This window comes from Mesoplodon densirostris, chromosome 14 (assembly GCF_025265405.1).
Source record: "Mesoplodon densirostris isolate mMesDen1 chromosome 14, mMesDen1 primary haplotype, whole genome shotgun sequence".
Lineage (NCBI taxonomy): Eukaryota > Metazoa > Chordata > Mammalia > Artiodactyla > Ziphiidae > Mesoplodon > Mesoplodon densirostris.
In genome coordinates, this window is record NC_082674.1 from 58310143 (window position 1) to 58327079 (window position 16937).

The 16937-nt window shown below is 40.0% G+C and overlaps 2 protein-coding genes across 6 annotated transcripts in view; one reads left to right on the forward strand and one right to left on the reverse strand.

The window, feature by feature from the left end:
- Positions 1 to 382: 382 nt before the first annotated feature.
- FBXO48 (F-box protein 48) lies at positions 383 to 3725 on the reverse strand. Of its 3 annotated transcripts, XM_060117698.1 has the most exons (5): positions 3645 to 3712; positions 3297 to 3502; positions 2800 to 2945; positions 1089 to 1435; positions 383 to 642 (listed from the first exon to the last, which is right to left on the reverse strand). In XM_060117698.1, the coding sequence occupies exons 4-5, from the start codon at positions 1392 to 1394 to the stop codon at positions 481 to 483; spliced, it is 468 nt and encodes a 155-aa protein (XP_059973681.1). In that variant the 5' UTR covers positions 1395 to 1435; positions 2800 to 2945; positions 3297 to 3502; positions 3645 to 3712; the 3' UTR covers positions 383 to 480. The 3 variants fall into 3 exon arrangements, with proteins under 3 accessions (XP_059973681.1, XP_059973682.1, XP_059973683.1); XM_060117699.1 differs by lacking the exon at positions 3297 to 3502 and having other exon boundaries at positions 3645 to 3725; XM_060117700.1 differs by lacking the exon at positions 3297 to 3502 and having other exon boundaries at positions 2800 to 2915; positions 3645 to 3717.
- Positions 3726 to 3973: 248 nt separating this feature from the next.
- The window catches only part of APLF (aprataxin and PNKP like factor), a 93481-nt gene continuing 80517 nt past the window's right edge, over positions 3974 to 16937 (forward strand). For 2 of the 3 annotated variants that reach the window (XM_060117254.1, XM_060117253.1), the window contains exon 1: positions 3974 to 4271. In XM_060117254.1, the coding sequence (XP_059973237.1) occupies positions 4176 to 4271 (96 nt within the window). In that variant the 5' untranslated portion in view covers positions 3974 to 4175. The remainder of the gene's footprint in view (positions 4272 to 16937) is intronic. The other variant, XM_060117252.1, reaches the window with a different exon arrangement.

The following is a 16937-nucleotide window of genomic DNA, read 5'->3' on the forward strand; positions in this document are numbered from 1 at the left end:
ATTATACATTTAAACATATTGCTATTAATTTCATTTAGGGAGTCTCCCCATGAGCCTAGTTATGTCTACTAATTAATAAATCTCTAAGTCAGGTTCTTCAAATGGTTTCCTGAATTTTCAAATTATCATTAAGCAGAAAATACCAATCAAACTCTCTTATCATTAAGCTACTGCAACAGACTAACACAAATACATGAAACAATACATTTTGAAATCACTCTATCAGTATAGTATTTTTACATAAATAGCATTTCATGATTTTTCCATATTACAATAAAACCAGAAATGTATTTTTAACTAAAGTGCAAAATAAAATCAAAGCTTTATTTTTATAATATTTTCTACTTAGATTTCTTTTAAATGTTAAATAGTAAAAAGGCAAACAAAAAAATGGACGGCTAAAGGTATACCTTTTATAAACTAAGAGTCATTTTAGTTTTAAACTCTCAAAGTTAGGAGATCTGTGTGTGATTTTTCTGCTTATCTTTCCAGTTCTGCTTCTAGAATTTCCCCCCACGTGTCTGCATCCATTGGGTACATGATTTTTTCTGGTAGGCTGATAGGAGAACATATGTTGCTATATCTGCCACTTAGCCATTCATGTTTCACTTTACTCTTCTGGTAATTCCTCAGTAGTATTACCTGAAAGAGGTAAACCACCATGGTTAAAGAAGGTAGTCAGTGGTTGGTGAGTGAGTTTGTTTGAAACTAGAGAAGCTGATTGAGAGGGCTGAAAAGATTATTTACATCGATATACACATATACTAATAAGTGTGTGTGTGTGTGTGTGTGTGTACAGAACAGAGTGACTCACAGAGTCTCCCGGGGGTTTTGGATAAGATAGAGTGAAATGAAGGAGCTACTGTGGTTAACAGAGGTAAATGCCCCCAAAATGTAAAAGGATGGATGGGAGATAGTGTGGTTTTCAGGAAAAGAATAATAAAATTCAACTTACACTCCCAAAGCCAACACACTCTGTATGTCATTCTGTATATGAAATCCTCCCTCTTCCAAGCAGAAGGTAGGCTTGGGCTCAAACTGACCACCATATTGACAAGAACCCTGCAGAATCCATAGGTTAAACTTACCCTCCAGGGGTAACCACTCTCTAGATCATCATCTATCTCTCTTTGGCATACAGCTCTCACAGTCAGGCAATGAGGTTTCCACAAGGCATCGCTGTGTCTTATTGTGTGATTCCAGCTCCTGCACGTCAGTGAAGCCCTGCACAAACTCCAGATGTCCAGCTGACTGAAAATTTTAAAAGTAACTTCTGGAGGCAGCAGTTCAACAAAGTTATTTTGACGCTCTTGTTTTTCCTTCTCAGCATCTGGAGAGTTCAATTTTAGGTCAGAAACCCTTGAACTGTGGTTCCTCTTGGAGTTTTTCTTCATAGCTTGTTTAGATGTTTTAGTGAATTATCCTCATAAGTAAGCTAAAAGGCAAAAGTTAAAAATACTCACTCCCTTTAGATCAGACTATAGATCCTACTCTGAGACAGATACTTTCTGGGTATGATTGAATGAACTTTAACTTTCTTGACTTGAGCTTCTCAGTCTGTAAAATGGGGCCAATGATGCTTCTCTGGGGTGTGTTCTTGCAAGCACGAACAGGGATAATGTGTAAAACATCTAGCCCCACATCTGAATTGCATGTGGGAGGCACCCAACACATGTTACTTCCTTTCTTCTTTTTAGATATTTTTGGTGAATGGGTTTGTTTCTAAATATTTGGGGTTTTTTTTTACTCCCAAAGAACATTATCTTAAAAAAGAGAAGTGATTCTTCACAGTCATCAGACTATAATTTATTTTTAGCAGTAGAAACGAATATTGTGAGAACACATTCGATTCCAGGTATTGATTGAAAATACTTTTGAAAAGTATTCGATTCTATTGAACTCATTAATATTTGTCTGTGGGAACCAATGCCTTGTCATTAAATTCTTCATCTACGGTTTGTGACTTAATCATAAACCTGATCAACTTTTAGTAGTTTATATAAGAATTGTTTATCTCCTTACATCTAATGGGTAGGTGCTCACATTTGACACAAATACTACCTGAAATAGACAAGAAGTTGAGGTCTGGGTTATACTGACAAAATTTCAAATATTCAATAAGAGTAGTGTTTTAGAAATGGCTTTTATTTATTTATGGCTGTGTTGGGTCTTCGTTTCTGTGCGAGGGCTTTTTCTAGTTGCAGCGAGCGGGGGCCACTCTTCATCGCCGTGAGTGGGCCTCTCACTGTCGCTGCCTCTCTTGTTGCGGAGCACAGGCTCCAGATGCGCAGGCTCAGTAGTTGTGGCTCACGGGCCCAGTTGCTCCGCGGCATGTGGGATCTTCCCAGGCCAGGGCTCGAACCCGTGTCCCCTGCACTGGCAGGCAGATTCGCAACCACTGCGCCACCAGGGAAGCCCCTAGAAATGGCTTTTTGAAGCTGCACTAAATGCATAGTCAATTATGAATTAAGATAACAGTCACCGAGACCATCAAGCAATAGTGACTAACAACTATAAACAATGTTTATAACTCATCGAGGTATAGCACGTGACTAAAAATTTAAAGTCCAGTTTCAGCTAATTTACCTAAGGTGCATGGTGCAGGCTTCTGAAATCAGTTGAAAGCATGAAGTTATTTTGGCATATAAAGACAGTTCATATTTACCTAAAATCAGTTTATTCCATTTTGCACTTCCTTTTATAATGAGGGGTGGCATCACAGGAGGGGTTTCAGATACAGCTAAATACTTCTTCTAGCTCAGCTAATGACAAACTCCCCTTTCCAGATGTGCTACTCACCTATATGTTTCTGTACTTGCCAAGACCACAGATGCTCCCATTCATTTGGTGGTTTATGATCCAAATTAGCTCTGGTGGTTAGGATTTTAATGTCTGAGTTCAGCAGAGGACTTCCTCTTGAGAGTTTGGGTAAGTAAGAAAGCAAACTGGTAAAAACAAGTTCATGAGTCAAGTTTTTGTCAGCCCACCCTCCTGCCCCATTAATATAAACCAAAGCCAAACTACTCTATCTCATATTAGGAAAAAGTTACTGTGCGTTTAAATGCACATTTGTTACTTCTCCCAAGATTTCACTGGGGATAAAATGCGTCCTGCCTTTACAGTTATACCACAGGGGGCAGATGAAACTTTTGAATTTAACAGATGGGGGTGCCTTGGTGAGGTTCCTAAAATCCCACTAGGCATTTTTCTTCTTTTAAGTCCAGTTTTGCCTGGATACCTAGAAACCTATCCTCTTCTGCCCCTTCTTCTTTCTGAACCAAACTTTGCTGAATTACCTCTCTAGTAGGTGAGAGATCGCCCCTCTTTCGGGTGTTACACGGAGGGAGGGATCGGAAGGCAGCTCAGACGCCCGGCTCTCGGGGAGCCCTCACCCGCTGCGGACCCCGCAGGTCGGAAGAAATGACCCCACGTCCTTTCTGAGCCACCCTCCTGGCGTGTCCCGCCCAGACTGCATTTGCCGGAGTCCAAACCACACGGGGCACTGACAAATAAGCAACAATAACAACCGTCAGCACCAAATGTCACCGCAGCTCCGGCCGGCTAAGAGGACGCTTGTGCTAGCGCCAGGGCCGCGCCCCCGAGCACGCCAGCCCAAAGTCACCTGGAAGCGAAGACCCTCCTACCTACTGGTCCGTAGCGACCTCTCCTTCAATGATTTAAATCTTCCGGATTTCGAATCCTTCCCCTTCAAGTCCCTCACGTCCAGCCCACTCTAGCCCCGCCTTGCTGGCTAGTATTCGCACAGGCGCAGAGAGGAGCGCGCATTACCTCTTGGGATTGGTAGTTTTTCCAGGGCGTCTCAGCTCGGCAAGCGAAGAGAAGTGGAGGCGCCACGGACTACAAAGACCGGTGTCCTCCGAGACAGGTGGGCGGTGAGAAGGGCTGGGGGTGTTTAACCGGGGCTTTTAAACAATAGTTTGGAGGCGGCGTGAAGGGGGAAATCCCTGAGTCAGTCACTGGTCTGAGTGGAGGGGCGGGACTCCGTACCCGCGCTGGGGCCCCAGCTCCGCGCGGCCTGGTCACACTCAGGGGCAGTCTTTGCTCCACCTCCCCCTGTGTTTTCCGGGGGCCTGCGTAGGCCCCGCGCCTGTCCATGGAAGGCGGAAACGGCTGCGGGGTCCGGCTCCTCGCGAAGGGGTCTAGTCCTCGCGGCCATGTCCCGGGCCTTCGAGCTGCAGCCGCAGGACGGCGGCCCCCGGGTGGCCCTGGCGCCGGGGGAGACGGTGATCGGCCGCGGGCCGCTGCTGGGAGTAAGTGAGACGGAGGCTCGGCGGCCCCGGAGAGCCGCGATATCTTGGCTGGCTCTTGAGGCCCTACTCGGGGTCCTGCCCCGATTCCCCACCGCGCCGGCCAGGCCTGTCTGGATTTTAGAAGTTTGGGGGCAGCACGTTCTTCAGTGAACTTGACTTGGGTTATCATCATTATAATCTTACCCGGGGGTCGGCAAACTGTGGCTCTGGCTCCAAATCCAGCCTCCTTTTGTTTGGACCCACATACCAAGAATGGTTCTCAAATTTTAAAATGTAAAACGTAAACAAAAAATCCATATTAAGCGTTTCAGGGAGAATAATTGCTCTAAGGGTTGGTGATATTGCCTCTTGGCTTGATAAGCCACAGTGTTTACAGTAGTTTCAGGCCCTTTACAGAAAAAGTTTGCCAACCTCTGATCTTAGTTTTTCTAGAATAATTTCTTTTAAGCTTTGGCTCCTTTGGTGGTACTGTGTCGGCTTTACTTTTATTGCAGTAGCCTTTTTCAGCAACAGTGGCTCACCCTTCTGTAGTGTGTAGTATTCCAGGCATTGATCTCAGGACTTTACCTATACCAACTTCTTAATCCTTTCCAAACCCTATGAGTTAGGTGCTCTTATTATCTTCATTGTTCAGATGAGAAAATTGAGCTATGGATTGGTTATTTAAAGGGCACACACAAGCTTTTGGACGCAGAGTGCCATTGGGCTGTGTATTCTTCCTCTGGGATGTTTAAGAGTTAGAAAACTTGCCTGTACCATTCTGGAATTTTGTAGATCTCTCCCTAAATACATATATATAGTTTTCTCAACATTCAGCCTGTCTTGTTTAGTGCCTGCTTTGCGCAGCATGTCGTGCAGACCCTAGCACTGCGGGGCACACAGGGATGAATGGGTCCTTGCCCTCCAGTTTTCTCTTGGACTGTCCCGACACACCTGTATCAGTGAGCCAATACCAGGGAGTAAGGAGTGTGGTCTGTTACCCTGGTTAACCTCCCGTGTCTAAATGGAACCATAGGTATTAGCCTTAGGACTCCTCTCCAAGCAGGAAAAGGAGTGGTGGTTCAAGGTGGTGGTGGGGAAGTCAGTTCTAAAGGGGTGTGAGTGTATGTGTGCGTACATATGTGTGTATGTGGTAAGATTATTGAGAAAGTTCCAAGTTCACTTGCTGGTTTGTTTGTGGGTTTTTTTGTTTTGTTTTGTTTTTACTTAAATGTTTGTTATTTTTCTTCATAGTTTATTAACCTATACAAACGTTTGGTGGAACTGTCTGGAGGTTTCCTCCCTCCCTCCCTCCCTTCCTCCTGTCCTTCCTTTCTTCCTTCCTTCCCCTTCTCCTCCCTCCTCCCCTCCCTCCCCCTATTTCTCTCTCTCTCTCACTTTATCTCAGTTAGAAACAGAGTATGTGCTTCATCTAGAAATGTTATGTCTGATTACTAATGAGTTTTAATTTCCTTAACGTACTGTATCACTAACACAGAGTGCTGAGGATGCGGTTAAATGATGGATGAATTTTAGGCCTCTGTTTTATAAACTTGGCATCGGGTCACAGACCGATCCACTATTTGTAGCTTGATCTTTCAGTTAATAGGCTTGCTAATGCGAGAGGAGCCTATTTGGTTTCTCTCTCTTTTTTTTTTTTTTTTTTTTTTTGCGGTACGCGGGCTTCTCACTGTTGTGGCCTCTCCCATTGCGGAGCACAGGCTCCGGATGCACAGGCCCAGCGGCCATGGCTCACGGGCCCAGCCGCTCCGCGGCATGTGGGATCTTCCCGGACCGGGGCACGAACCCGTGTCCCCTGCATCGGCAGGCGGACTCTCAACTCCTGCGCCACCAGGGATGCCCGGTTTCTCTTTTTAAAAATAGTAAGGAATAGAAAGTCAATTATCTGGTCAGGATTTAGCTTTTTCTTTTTGAATAGTCATTCAGTGATGAGATTCAAGTTGCCAAGGTAGGTTATTAGAAGTGGTTACGAACGATACTAGATGTGTGGAAGGAAAACCTTGAAAAACAAATTACCTTGTGGTTCTAAAGATTTTGGAGCTGACAGACAGGTGTTTCTTCTTGGCAGTGGTTTAAACTCCACCTAAGGGCTGCTGTTTCAAACAACAGCAATTCCAGTGAGTTGGTTGGTTTTGTTTTGTTTTGTTTGTAGTGTGTGAGAGAGCAGACTTAGTAAATTCAGGGAGTTTATTGTAAATTCATATCTATCTGAAGTGATTAATAATAATCAGGATGATTTTTGAACTCTCTTAACTAGCCATGTCTTTTGGAGACAAGTTTCACGAACCTTCATGGACACAACCTTTAGGTTTATAATTCCAATGTGTAAAGCATTCTTTGTGGTAAAACAATTTGACCATGGGAATGCCTTCATGTCTTTACAGTGGCAGGAAAACCCTTATAGAGAACACTTGTAGACAACAGAGCACAGTGAAATTTCATTTTCTTGTTCCCTTTGCTTTAGTGTAAGTCATCAGGGAACCCAAGGTCTTTATTTTACTAAGTTGTAATTCTGTTTCCTGATCACCATTTAAAAGGTTTTACAGCAGGATGCATCTCCAGGGAGTTATCCTAGGTGAAAACAAACAATTCCAAAGGTCACATATTGTGTGATTTAATTTACATACTGTTATTGAAATGACAAAATTATAAAGATGGGGACCAACTTAGTGGTTGCTAGGGCTCAACGAAGAGGTGAAGGGAGCAGGAGGGAATTGGGTATGCCTGTAAAACAACAACGAGGGATTTGTTTTGTGTCTTGACTGTGTCAATATCAATATCTGGTTGTGATACTGTACTGTAGTTTTGCAAGATGTTACTGCTGGGGAAAACAGTAAACAGTACAAGAGATCTTTCTGTAATGTATCTTTTCACCATGAATCTACAACTATCTTAAGTAAAAAAATTAGTTTAAAAAAATTTTACAGCATCTCAAACAACAGAATACCATTAGGCCCAATTATTTGCTTTATGGTTTTTCTTTAATTAAATCCGATTTTGCTCTTAAATGAAAACTACTCTTTCTGATTTCAAATTTTCCTTATTCTGTTTTGATAGCAGGGATTATAGGACCCATTCCTTATTTTCCTCCAAGGAAATAGGACAGCACCAGGTATCTAGTGGGATTTCCTAAAGGCAGATGTGATTGAAGCTACTGCTCTAATTAAAAAGAGAAAGGGCCCCCAGGTGGGGATGGGGATAGTCCTGGGCTCTAGTGCAGACTCTTCACCAGGCGTCAGTTCACCACTTCTAAGACTGTTGTAAGTGTCCCACAAAGTTTACACAAAGTAAGCACTCCCAGGCCTGGCAACTCTGCACTGTTCCTACTTGTTGCCAGACTTCACCTGCTGCAGCTGTCTGGTCTGACAAGGTTTGTCCCTAGGGACGTGCCAAGCACTCCTAGCTTTGCCCTGCCCTCAGTTATTAAGCCTAGTACAATTCCTGATGCATCGTAGGCCTTCACCACATGATCTTTTCCTTTTCTGCATCTCAGCCTCACTCTTCCAACCCTCATAAAGAGCCTACTTGCAACTTGGGTGTAAAAAGGAGAGCGTAGAGTTTTGAAGTGAATATAAATATAGTAACGAGGCAGTGCTACCAACTGCTAAAGCTTGAGGAGCAACATTCATGGTGGATTGTGGTAGCATTTTTTCTATTTTATTGACTAATTAGTAAATTCAGAAAATAGCTAATGAATATATACTATAGTTAGATGGGAGGAATGAAGAAGAGATAAGTCCTTGCTCTCAGGAAACTTATAGTTAGTAGGTATGAGAGACATAGAAGCAAGTAACTAGAAAGGGGAGCTAGGCAGCCACCTCCAGTGAGTGAAGTGGGAGAGAGTAAGAAAAATAACACAGGGACACACTGATAGATGACAGCGGTGTCGTAAATGACAACTGCCTCAGTGCTGAGGCCACAAGGAGAGGACTGTGTAATGCAGTTTCTGCTACTCACCTCCATTCCCGCCTAGTAAGTGTCATATCATTTTTCTCAAAAGTAGTAAGAAATCTAGATTTTTAGATATAACCTCTGATTTTTAAAAGTTCACATTAAAAGTTTTGTTTCAATACCTTGAGCCAAACAGAAGGATGTGACGTGATACAGAGAGGTGTAGGAAGGAACCCACAATTAAGATGGGGGCTCAGAGAAGGCTTCGTGAACACACTGACATATTGAGCTGACTTTAAAGTGTTAGAACAGTTAGAATATTGATAGGTCGAGAGTAGATAGGAAGGGAAGGGCCCTTAAGGCTAACTGAATGATTTAAGGCTCTAAGGTTGGAAAGGGTAAAGGGTAAGGCACATTGGATAATTGGATAAGCGTTGAGTAGACTTGTGGGATGATCACATTACATCAGTGATTCTGTTTAACTTTTACAGACATTGCTTTTACAACAGGTACTAGTTTTCTTTCTTTTTTAAAAATAGGCTAACCTCCTCTATCAACATCCCCGACCACAGTGGTATATTTGATGAACCTGTATTGGCATGTCATTATCACCCAAAGCCCACAGTTTACACTAGGGTTCACTCTTGGTGTACATTCTATAGGTTTTGACAACTGTGTAATGACATGTATCCACCATTGTAGTGTTACAGAATTCTGCCCTAAAAATCTCAATGTTCTGTCTGTTCATCTTCCCTCTCCCCTGCAAGCCCTAGCAACTACTGAACTTTTTAACCATCTGCATAGTTTCACCTTTTCCAGAGTATCGTATAGTTGGAATCATACAGTATGTATATGTAGACTTTTTTTCAGATTGGCTTCTTTTCATTCAGTAGGATGTATTTAAGGTTCTTCCATGTCTTTTCCTGTTTTTTTAGTGATGAGTGATATTCCACAGTCTGGATGTTCCACAGTTTATCCATTTGTCTACTGAAGGATATCTAGGTTACTTGCACATTTTGGCAATTATGAATAAAGCTGTTGTAAACATCCACGTGCAGGTTTTTGTGTGAACATAAGTTTTCAGTTCTTTTGGGTAAATAATAAGGAGTACAGTTGCTGGATAGTATGGCAAGAGTGTGTTCAGTGTTGTAAGAAACTGCCAACTGTCTTCCAAAGTGGCTGTACCATTTTTCATTCCCACTGTCAGTGGATAAGAGTTCCTGTTCTTCCACATCCTTGTCAGCATTTGATGTTGTCAGTGTTTTAGATTTTGGCCATTCTAATAGGTGTGTAGTAAGTTGCTTTTCATATGTATTTTCCAATTTAATTCTTTAAATTGTCATCTCCCGGGTGCCACTCAATGTGAATACGAGAAACCAGATTTGAAAACCACTTTTAGACACACTAAGTGGAATGCTTGGCACAGAATAGGTCTTTAAGAAATGTCTGCTGACCTGAACTAAATGTATTTAGAAAGCTTCATTTACCAAAGTCCCAAGTGGGGATTTAGACCCAGTTTTATCTTACTAAGCTGTGCTTATATTTTTACTCACTATGTTGCCTCTGTCATAATATATTAAAGTTGAGGATGAAGTTCTCACATTTGTATAGCATTCACTGTGCAAGCAGAATTGCAAGCCAAACGGATTGAGTGAGTTGAAATTTCAATGGCAGTGAGTCAGCACAATTTCATCATATTGGCTAACAATTTGGCAACCTTGAAGTAGGAGCTCAGAAAGTATTGGATTTTACTTTTAAAAGTCTGAATGATCCATATTTCATTAGTATTGTGGATTACATGGGTGTTTGTGAGGTAGTCTGATAACCTACCTCTTATTTACATCATTACTCATGTGAGAAAGTATATTCACAAGTTTCAAAGACCACATCCAGTATATTAATAACCTTATAAAGAGAGATCATGCATAAGTTGGAGTCTGCCTAGAGAGCCTCTGGCCAAAATCAAGTCCATTTCCTCAAACTTGTCTTAGTGTCAGAAATTGCACTTTGATACATTCCACATGGAATGATATTAAACAGCTTGTGTCAACTAGCTTTTGCTCTGTTGAGAAATAAGGTCTACTTATCATCTAATATCATGGCAGCCTTAGTGTTGATGTCTGAGCTCTGGACTGTGGGCTGGACCCAATACTGGGGATCACTCTAGGTAAGAAAAGTTTATGGTTTGTCAACTGGTTTACAGTAACCAGTCTTTCTTCAATTCATGTCTTAATTTTATTTTTATCTTTTTTTATTTTTATTTTTTTACCATCTTTATTAGAGTATAATTGCTTTACAGTGGTGTGTCAGTTTCTGCTTTGTAACAAAGTGAATCAGTTATATATATACACATGTCCCCATATCTCTTCCCTCTTGCATCTCCCTCCCTCCCACCCTCCCTATCCCACCCCTCTAGGTGGTCACAAAGCACCAAGCTGATCTCCCTGTGCTATGAGGCTGCTTCCCACTAGCTATCTGTTTTACGTTTGGTAGTGTATATATGTCCATGCCACTCTCTCACTTTGTCACAGCTTACCCTTCCCCCTCCCTGTATCCTCAAGTCCATTCTCTAGTAGGTCTGCATCTTTATTCCCGTCTTGCCCCTAGGTTCTTCTGACCATTTTCTTTTCTTTTTTCTTTTTTTTTAGATTCCATATATATATGTGTTAGCATACGGTATTTGTTTTTCTCTTTCTGACTTACTTCACTCTGTATGACAGACTCTAGGTCCATCCACCTCACTACAAATAACTCAGTTTCGTTCCTTTTTTGGCTGAGTAATATTCCATTGTATATATGTGCCACATCTTTTTCCATTCATCTGTTGATGGACACTTAGGTTGCTTCCATGTCCTGGCTATTGTAAATAGAGCTGCAATGAACATTGTGGTACATGACTCTTTTAGAATTATGGTTTTCTCAGGGTATATGCCCAGGAGTGGGATTGCTGGGTCATATGGTAGTTCTATTTTTAGTTTTTTAAGGAAGGTCCATACTATTCTCCATAGTGGCTGTATCAATTTACATTCCCACCAACAGTGCAAGAGTGTTCCCTTTTCTCCACACCCTCTCCAGCATTTATTGTTTGTAGATTTTTTGATGATGGCCATTCTGACCAGTGTGAGATGATATCTCATTGTAGTTTTGATTTGCATTTCTCTAACGATTAATGATGTTGAGCATTCTTTCATGTGTTTGTTGGCAGTCTGTATATCTTCTTTGGAGAAATGTCTGTTTAGGTCTTCTGCCCATTTTTGGATTGGGTTGTTTGTTTTTTTAATATTGAGCTGTGTGAGTTGCTTGTATGTTTTGGAGTTTAATCCTTTGTCAGTTGCTTCATTTGCAAATATTTTCTCCCATTCTGAGGGTTGTCTTTTGGTCTTGTTTATGGTTTCCTTTGCTGTGCAAAAGCTTTTAAGTTTCATTAAGTTTCATTTTGTTTATTTTTGCTTTTATTTCCATTTCTCTAGGAGGTGGGTCAAAAAGGATCTTGCTGTGATTTTCAGGTCTTAATTTTAGATTTTGCTTACTTGCCACACAATATAAGTTTGGGGAAAGAATTTTATGGAAATTATGCCTAAAATAGATCCCGTGCTTCTTTAGATTTAGGCATTTTCTCATAATACAGGCTTAAATCCCATAGCAGATGATTTTCTGTTTTTCTCTACTGTGAAAGTTTGAATTTGTCTGTTGTTGATAGAGCAAACCAGATAATCTTATGTGAAAGCACTGTAAATTATAAAGTATTGTACAAGAAAATTGTTCTTATCTTAGCCTGTGGTTTGTTATGTAGCTTATTCTGAAAAAAACAAATTTTTCCTCTTCTCTGTTTTTCCATTTATAGAAACCAGGCTAAATGGGAACACTGAATTCATGAGATATATTATTCCTGTCTGTGATATTCAGAAATTTCTCTTAGGAAAACATTGTCAGAAAAATTAACTGATGTTGGTTTTTCAGTAAATATTATATATGGACAAAAATGAAATGATATAAAGCAGAAACTAATAAAAAAAATGAAATGAAAGGTCTGGTAGCTTTTCTACTTTTACTTTATTCAGGTTTGTTTTTTACTTTTAGGGTTTTGGACATAATAAACAAATAGGTTAGAGACCTTGGTTCAAAATATCTAAACATTTCTGCTGATAGCATAAGAAAATCTTCATTTTGTTTGACTTCAGTAAATGCCAAAAATAAATATTCGGCAAACAAATCACAAACAGTTCTTTTATGTTTTCATGTCTTTTCTTCTACCACAAACTCCATGCCTTAAAAATGGAGAAAACTTGTACATGTGTCATAATACATGAAATATCCAATTCAAAGCCAGAAAATCAAAGATAAGGGATCCACATTGTATTAATACAAAAGTCATATAAAAACAGAGATCCCTGTCCCCATTCAAGACACGGTCTGAAGAATTCAAGTAAAAAGGGTTTGTTCTATAGTATCTGAAGAAAACTTACTGTCATTTTAGCTGTTGCTAACAAGAGATAGGAGTGATTTCAGCGTAATTCTTCAGCCTGTGTATCCTTCAGAATTTCTTTTCTAAGCTCCTGCTGTATGCTGTGCAGTTCTTTTAGTATTAAATGTTCTTGTATTTGAATGCTTAATTTAGTTAGCTTTTCTGTTTTCTAATACTCCTTCTCTCACTGACTGAGCATAAACGAATTTGCTATTAGTGTCCAGTATCAATAATAACAGTTGTTAGAGTCGTGTGTGTTAATCATAATTGCTTTGGCTGCAAGTAACAGACATGTGACAAACAGCAACTTAATCAAATTAATTTTTCTTCTGTAACAGAATCTTGGACAGTCGGTCCAGGGCTGGTGCAGCTGCTCAAGGAACAGGCTTTTCTGTGGTTCTCCGTGGTCATCCTTTGCATATGGCTTTTGCATCTGTACTCATAAGATGGCTGCTGTACCTTGAGGTGTTACACATAAGCAGGAAGAAAAAGAGAAAGGCGGAGGGAAAAAGGTGCAGGCCAGTTGAGCCCGTTCCTTTTTATCAGGAAGACACTAATCTTCCCAGAAGCTCCACTATATTTTGAAATATAGTCTTATTGTTTTGTTAGGTATGGTGAGGCCAACGGACCAGGAGATGATTATTGTTGAAAAACTAATTACTCATAGTTCCGGAGAGAAGTAAGGACACACCATGCCACACAGGGCCACACAAGGTTGGTGGAAGGCAAAGAGAGCTAGGGGAACTGCAGGAAAGCCTTTACTGTGGTTCTCTTTGGAGTGAATGGGCAAGGCAGTGTAAACAGAGGATGATCTAGTTTGAATAATTTTATGGGGCTCTGGGCTTTAGGGGCCACCCCTAGTTGTCTGATACCTAGTCCTAGGGTGGTTAGGGCCGTGTAAGAACTAGGTAAAGCCATCATTGGGGGTGTGGCTTTGGATGGGTTCATTTGCATATGAAAGGTGCACTTGCAGGTGCACTTGAGTCATTTACTGTTTCTTAGAATCAGTAACCCTGGGAGGGGTAGCCTTTCCCTAGTCAGCAAAGTCTTAGCTATCAAAGCATCAGATACAGAAACTAGAAAACATGGTTAATACACACTCTTTTTTTTTTTTTTTACATCTTTATTGGAGTATAATTGCTTTACAATGGTGTGTTAGTTTCTGCTTTATAACAAAGTGAATCAGTTATACATATACATATGTTCCCATAACTCTTCCCTCTTGCATCTCCCTCCCTCCCACCCTCCCTATCCCACCCCTCTAGGTGGTCACAAAGCACCGAGCTGATCTCCCTGTGCTATGAGGCTGCTTCCCACTAGCTATCTATTTTACGTTTGGTAGTGTATATATGTCCATGCCACTCTCTCACTTTGGCACATGGGCGTAGTTGCTCCACGGCATGTGGGATCTTCCCCCACAAGGGCTCGAACCCGTGTCCCCTGCATTGAGAGATGGATTCTTTACCACTGCGTCATCAGGGAAAGCCCTTCTTTTTAGTTTTGATCTGAAGCTTATGTTGGCCTTATAAATATTTTGAGCAATATATACTTTTCTGTTTCCTGGAAGATTTTTATGTAAGATTACCAATATTTCTTCCCTAAATATTTGGAAGAATTCACTTGGAAACCCACTTATCCCTGGAAATCATTTTCTGTAAAGGTACACTTAACTATACAAACAACTTTTTGAGTAGATACAGGTTTTTTAGATATTTTTTTCTTTCTTGGGTTAATCTTGTTAGGTTGCATTTTTTAAGAATGTGTAATTTTGGCTGAATTTTCAAATTTATAAATATAAAATTATCATAATTTTAACAGCTTTATTGGGATGTAATTTTCATACCATAGTTTCAACCCTTTAATGTATACAATTCAGTGGTTCTTAGTGTAACCACTAAAAGACTTGTGTAACCATTACAACAATCCAATTGTAGATTTTTGTCCCCCCACAAAAAACCCATTACACATTAACAATGTTTTTTCATTCTCCTCAACCCTCTCAGCCCTAGGCAACCACTAATCTACTTCCTGTCTCTACAGATCTGCTATTCTGGGCATTTCATATAAATGGGACCATACAATATGTGATCTTTTGTGAGTGGCTGCTTTCACTTTACATAATGCTTTCATGGTTCATCCATGTTGTAACATGGATCAATATTTATTCTTTTTTATAGCTGAATGCTATTCTATTGTACGGATATTCCACATTTTGTTTATTCATTTATCAAATCAACATTTGAATTATTTCCACCTTTTGTTTTTAGAAATATGCTTCTCTGAACATTCACGTACAAGCTTTTGTGCAGACATACGTTTTTATTTCTCTTAGGTATATATTTAGTAATGGAACTGCTGGGTCATAGGGTAACTCGATGTTTAACACTTGCAGGAACTCTCAAGCTGTTTTGTAAAATGGCCGCACCATTTTACATTCCCACCAGCAATGTATGTGGCTTTCAATCTCTTGTCTTATAGCCTAGCATGTCATCTGTGCTGGAAAACGTTTCACATGTAGTTGAGCAGGATGAGTAATACACACTCTTTCTTATGTGCTTGGCTAGAATTGTGTCTCGGCCATCCACAGCTATGAGGAATTCTGGGCATTTGGATGTTTTTAACTGGGTACATTGTTACCCTAAACAAAATTGAAGTAATAGTAGTATGAAAGAAGAAACGAATAGATATTGATTAAGCAACTAGTAGCATCTGGTACACAGTGTCATGTGTGAAGAATTAGCATCTAAGAAGTATAGGTGTAGTTTAAACCATGAGTTACAAATTCACATGCCTGCAGAGGCCAGGTATGCAATAAAGAGTGAAGCGGGCTAAGTGGAAGATTATAGGGAGTGCTGGGCACGCTGCGGAAGTGGAGGGTACATACACTCTTCAAAGTAAAAATTAAAAAAGATACTGTCTGAGTGATTTGTCGTGTGTTGGCTACCAGTTTGTGGTGCTTAGTCTAAATCAAAGAAATATTTTAAAGCAGCATATAGAAATGTAGAAAATAGAAAGAGCATATAGAAAATAGAGGGTTAGTAATTTCACTGGAACAAGTGTAAATTAAATCACACTTCAATTATCATGTTATTTAGCAATCGTGTACACTACATTTTCCATTACCTGATGATAACCCTTTTAGTACCAACCAAAAATGTACCAACATTTTTGAAATTTTAACTATTTTTGCCTCAACTTTTCATTTCGAAAGATTGCAGACCTGCAGAAAAGTTGAAAGACTAGTACAACTAACACCTATGTATCCTTAACTTAGGTTAGTTATTGGTTAACATTTTGTCCCATTTACTTTTTCTTTATCTCTCATGTGTATAAATATATGTATATATATATATATATATTTTTTTTTCCTCTTTCTCCTGAACTCATTTGAAAGTACATTGCATGCGTTATGGCACTTCATCCCTAAATATGCCAACATGTATCACCTAAAAACAAGGACATTTCTATATACATTATATATGTAAGTAATATAAATTATACTCGAGAAATTTGTAATTGTGCAGTAAATTTTAATATTCCATATTCAGTTTTACCCAACTTTCAAATAGTGCTCTTTTCAGCATTAAAAAAATTTAGGATCCAATCAAATATATATTATCTTCTTTAATCTAGAGCTGTCTTTCATGGCATTAATGCTTTTAGCAGTCCAGGCCAGTTGTTTCATAGAATGCCCAGAATTTTGATTTGTCTGATTGTTTCCGCATAATTAGATTCAGGTTAAACACTTTGGGCAAGAACATTCCATCGGTGATATGAACTCAGAGCAGCATGTCAGGAGGCCCAGGTCTCTCTCTCTTTGTCCTGTTGTTGGTGGTTATAAATGTGATCACTTGCAGAAGGTGGTGTCTATCAGACTTCTCCAGAGAAGATGCTATTCTTTTTGTGAGTCATCTGTGAGTGATGCTTTGAGACTTCAGGAGTATTCTGCTTCCCATCAAGCTTTCACCTGAAAATTATCAGGTGAAATGATAATGGTGATAAAAAAGTATCACCATTGATACTTTACTGAGTCAGTTAATGTTAGTAGTTACAAAATTGTGATTTCCTCATTCCATCATTTCTTCTGTGTTAGCTGTCATTCTTTTATAAAGAAAGGCTTTTTCTCCCAGCCCTGACCCCAGCCGCTTTCTTGAGTTCAGTATGAACTCATGGATTATTTTGTATTGAGTGTGTTGTATTCCATTATTGTTATTATTCATATTGATGCCCAAATTACTTTCAATTTTGCTGGATCTCTGAACTCTTGGATGTGGGATGCATTTTCAGCCTTTCCCACTCAAGGGGTGACT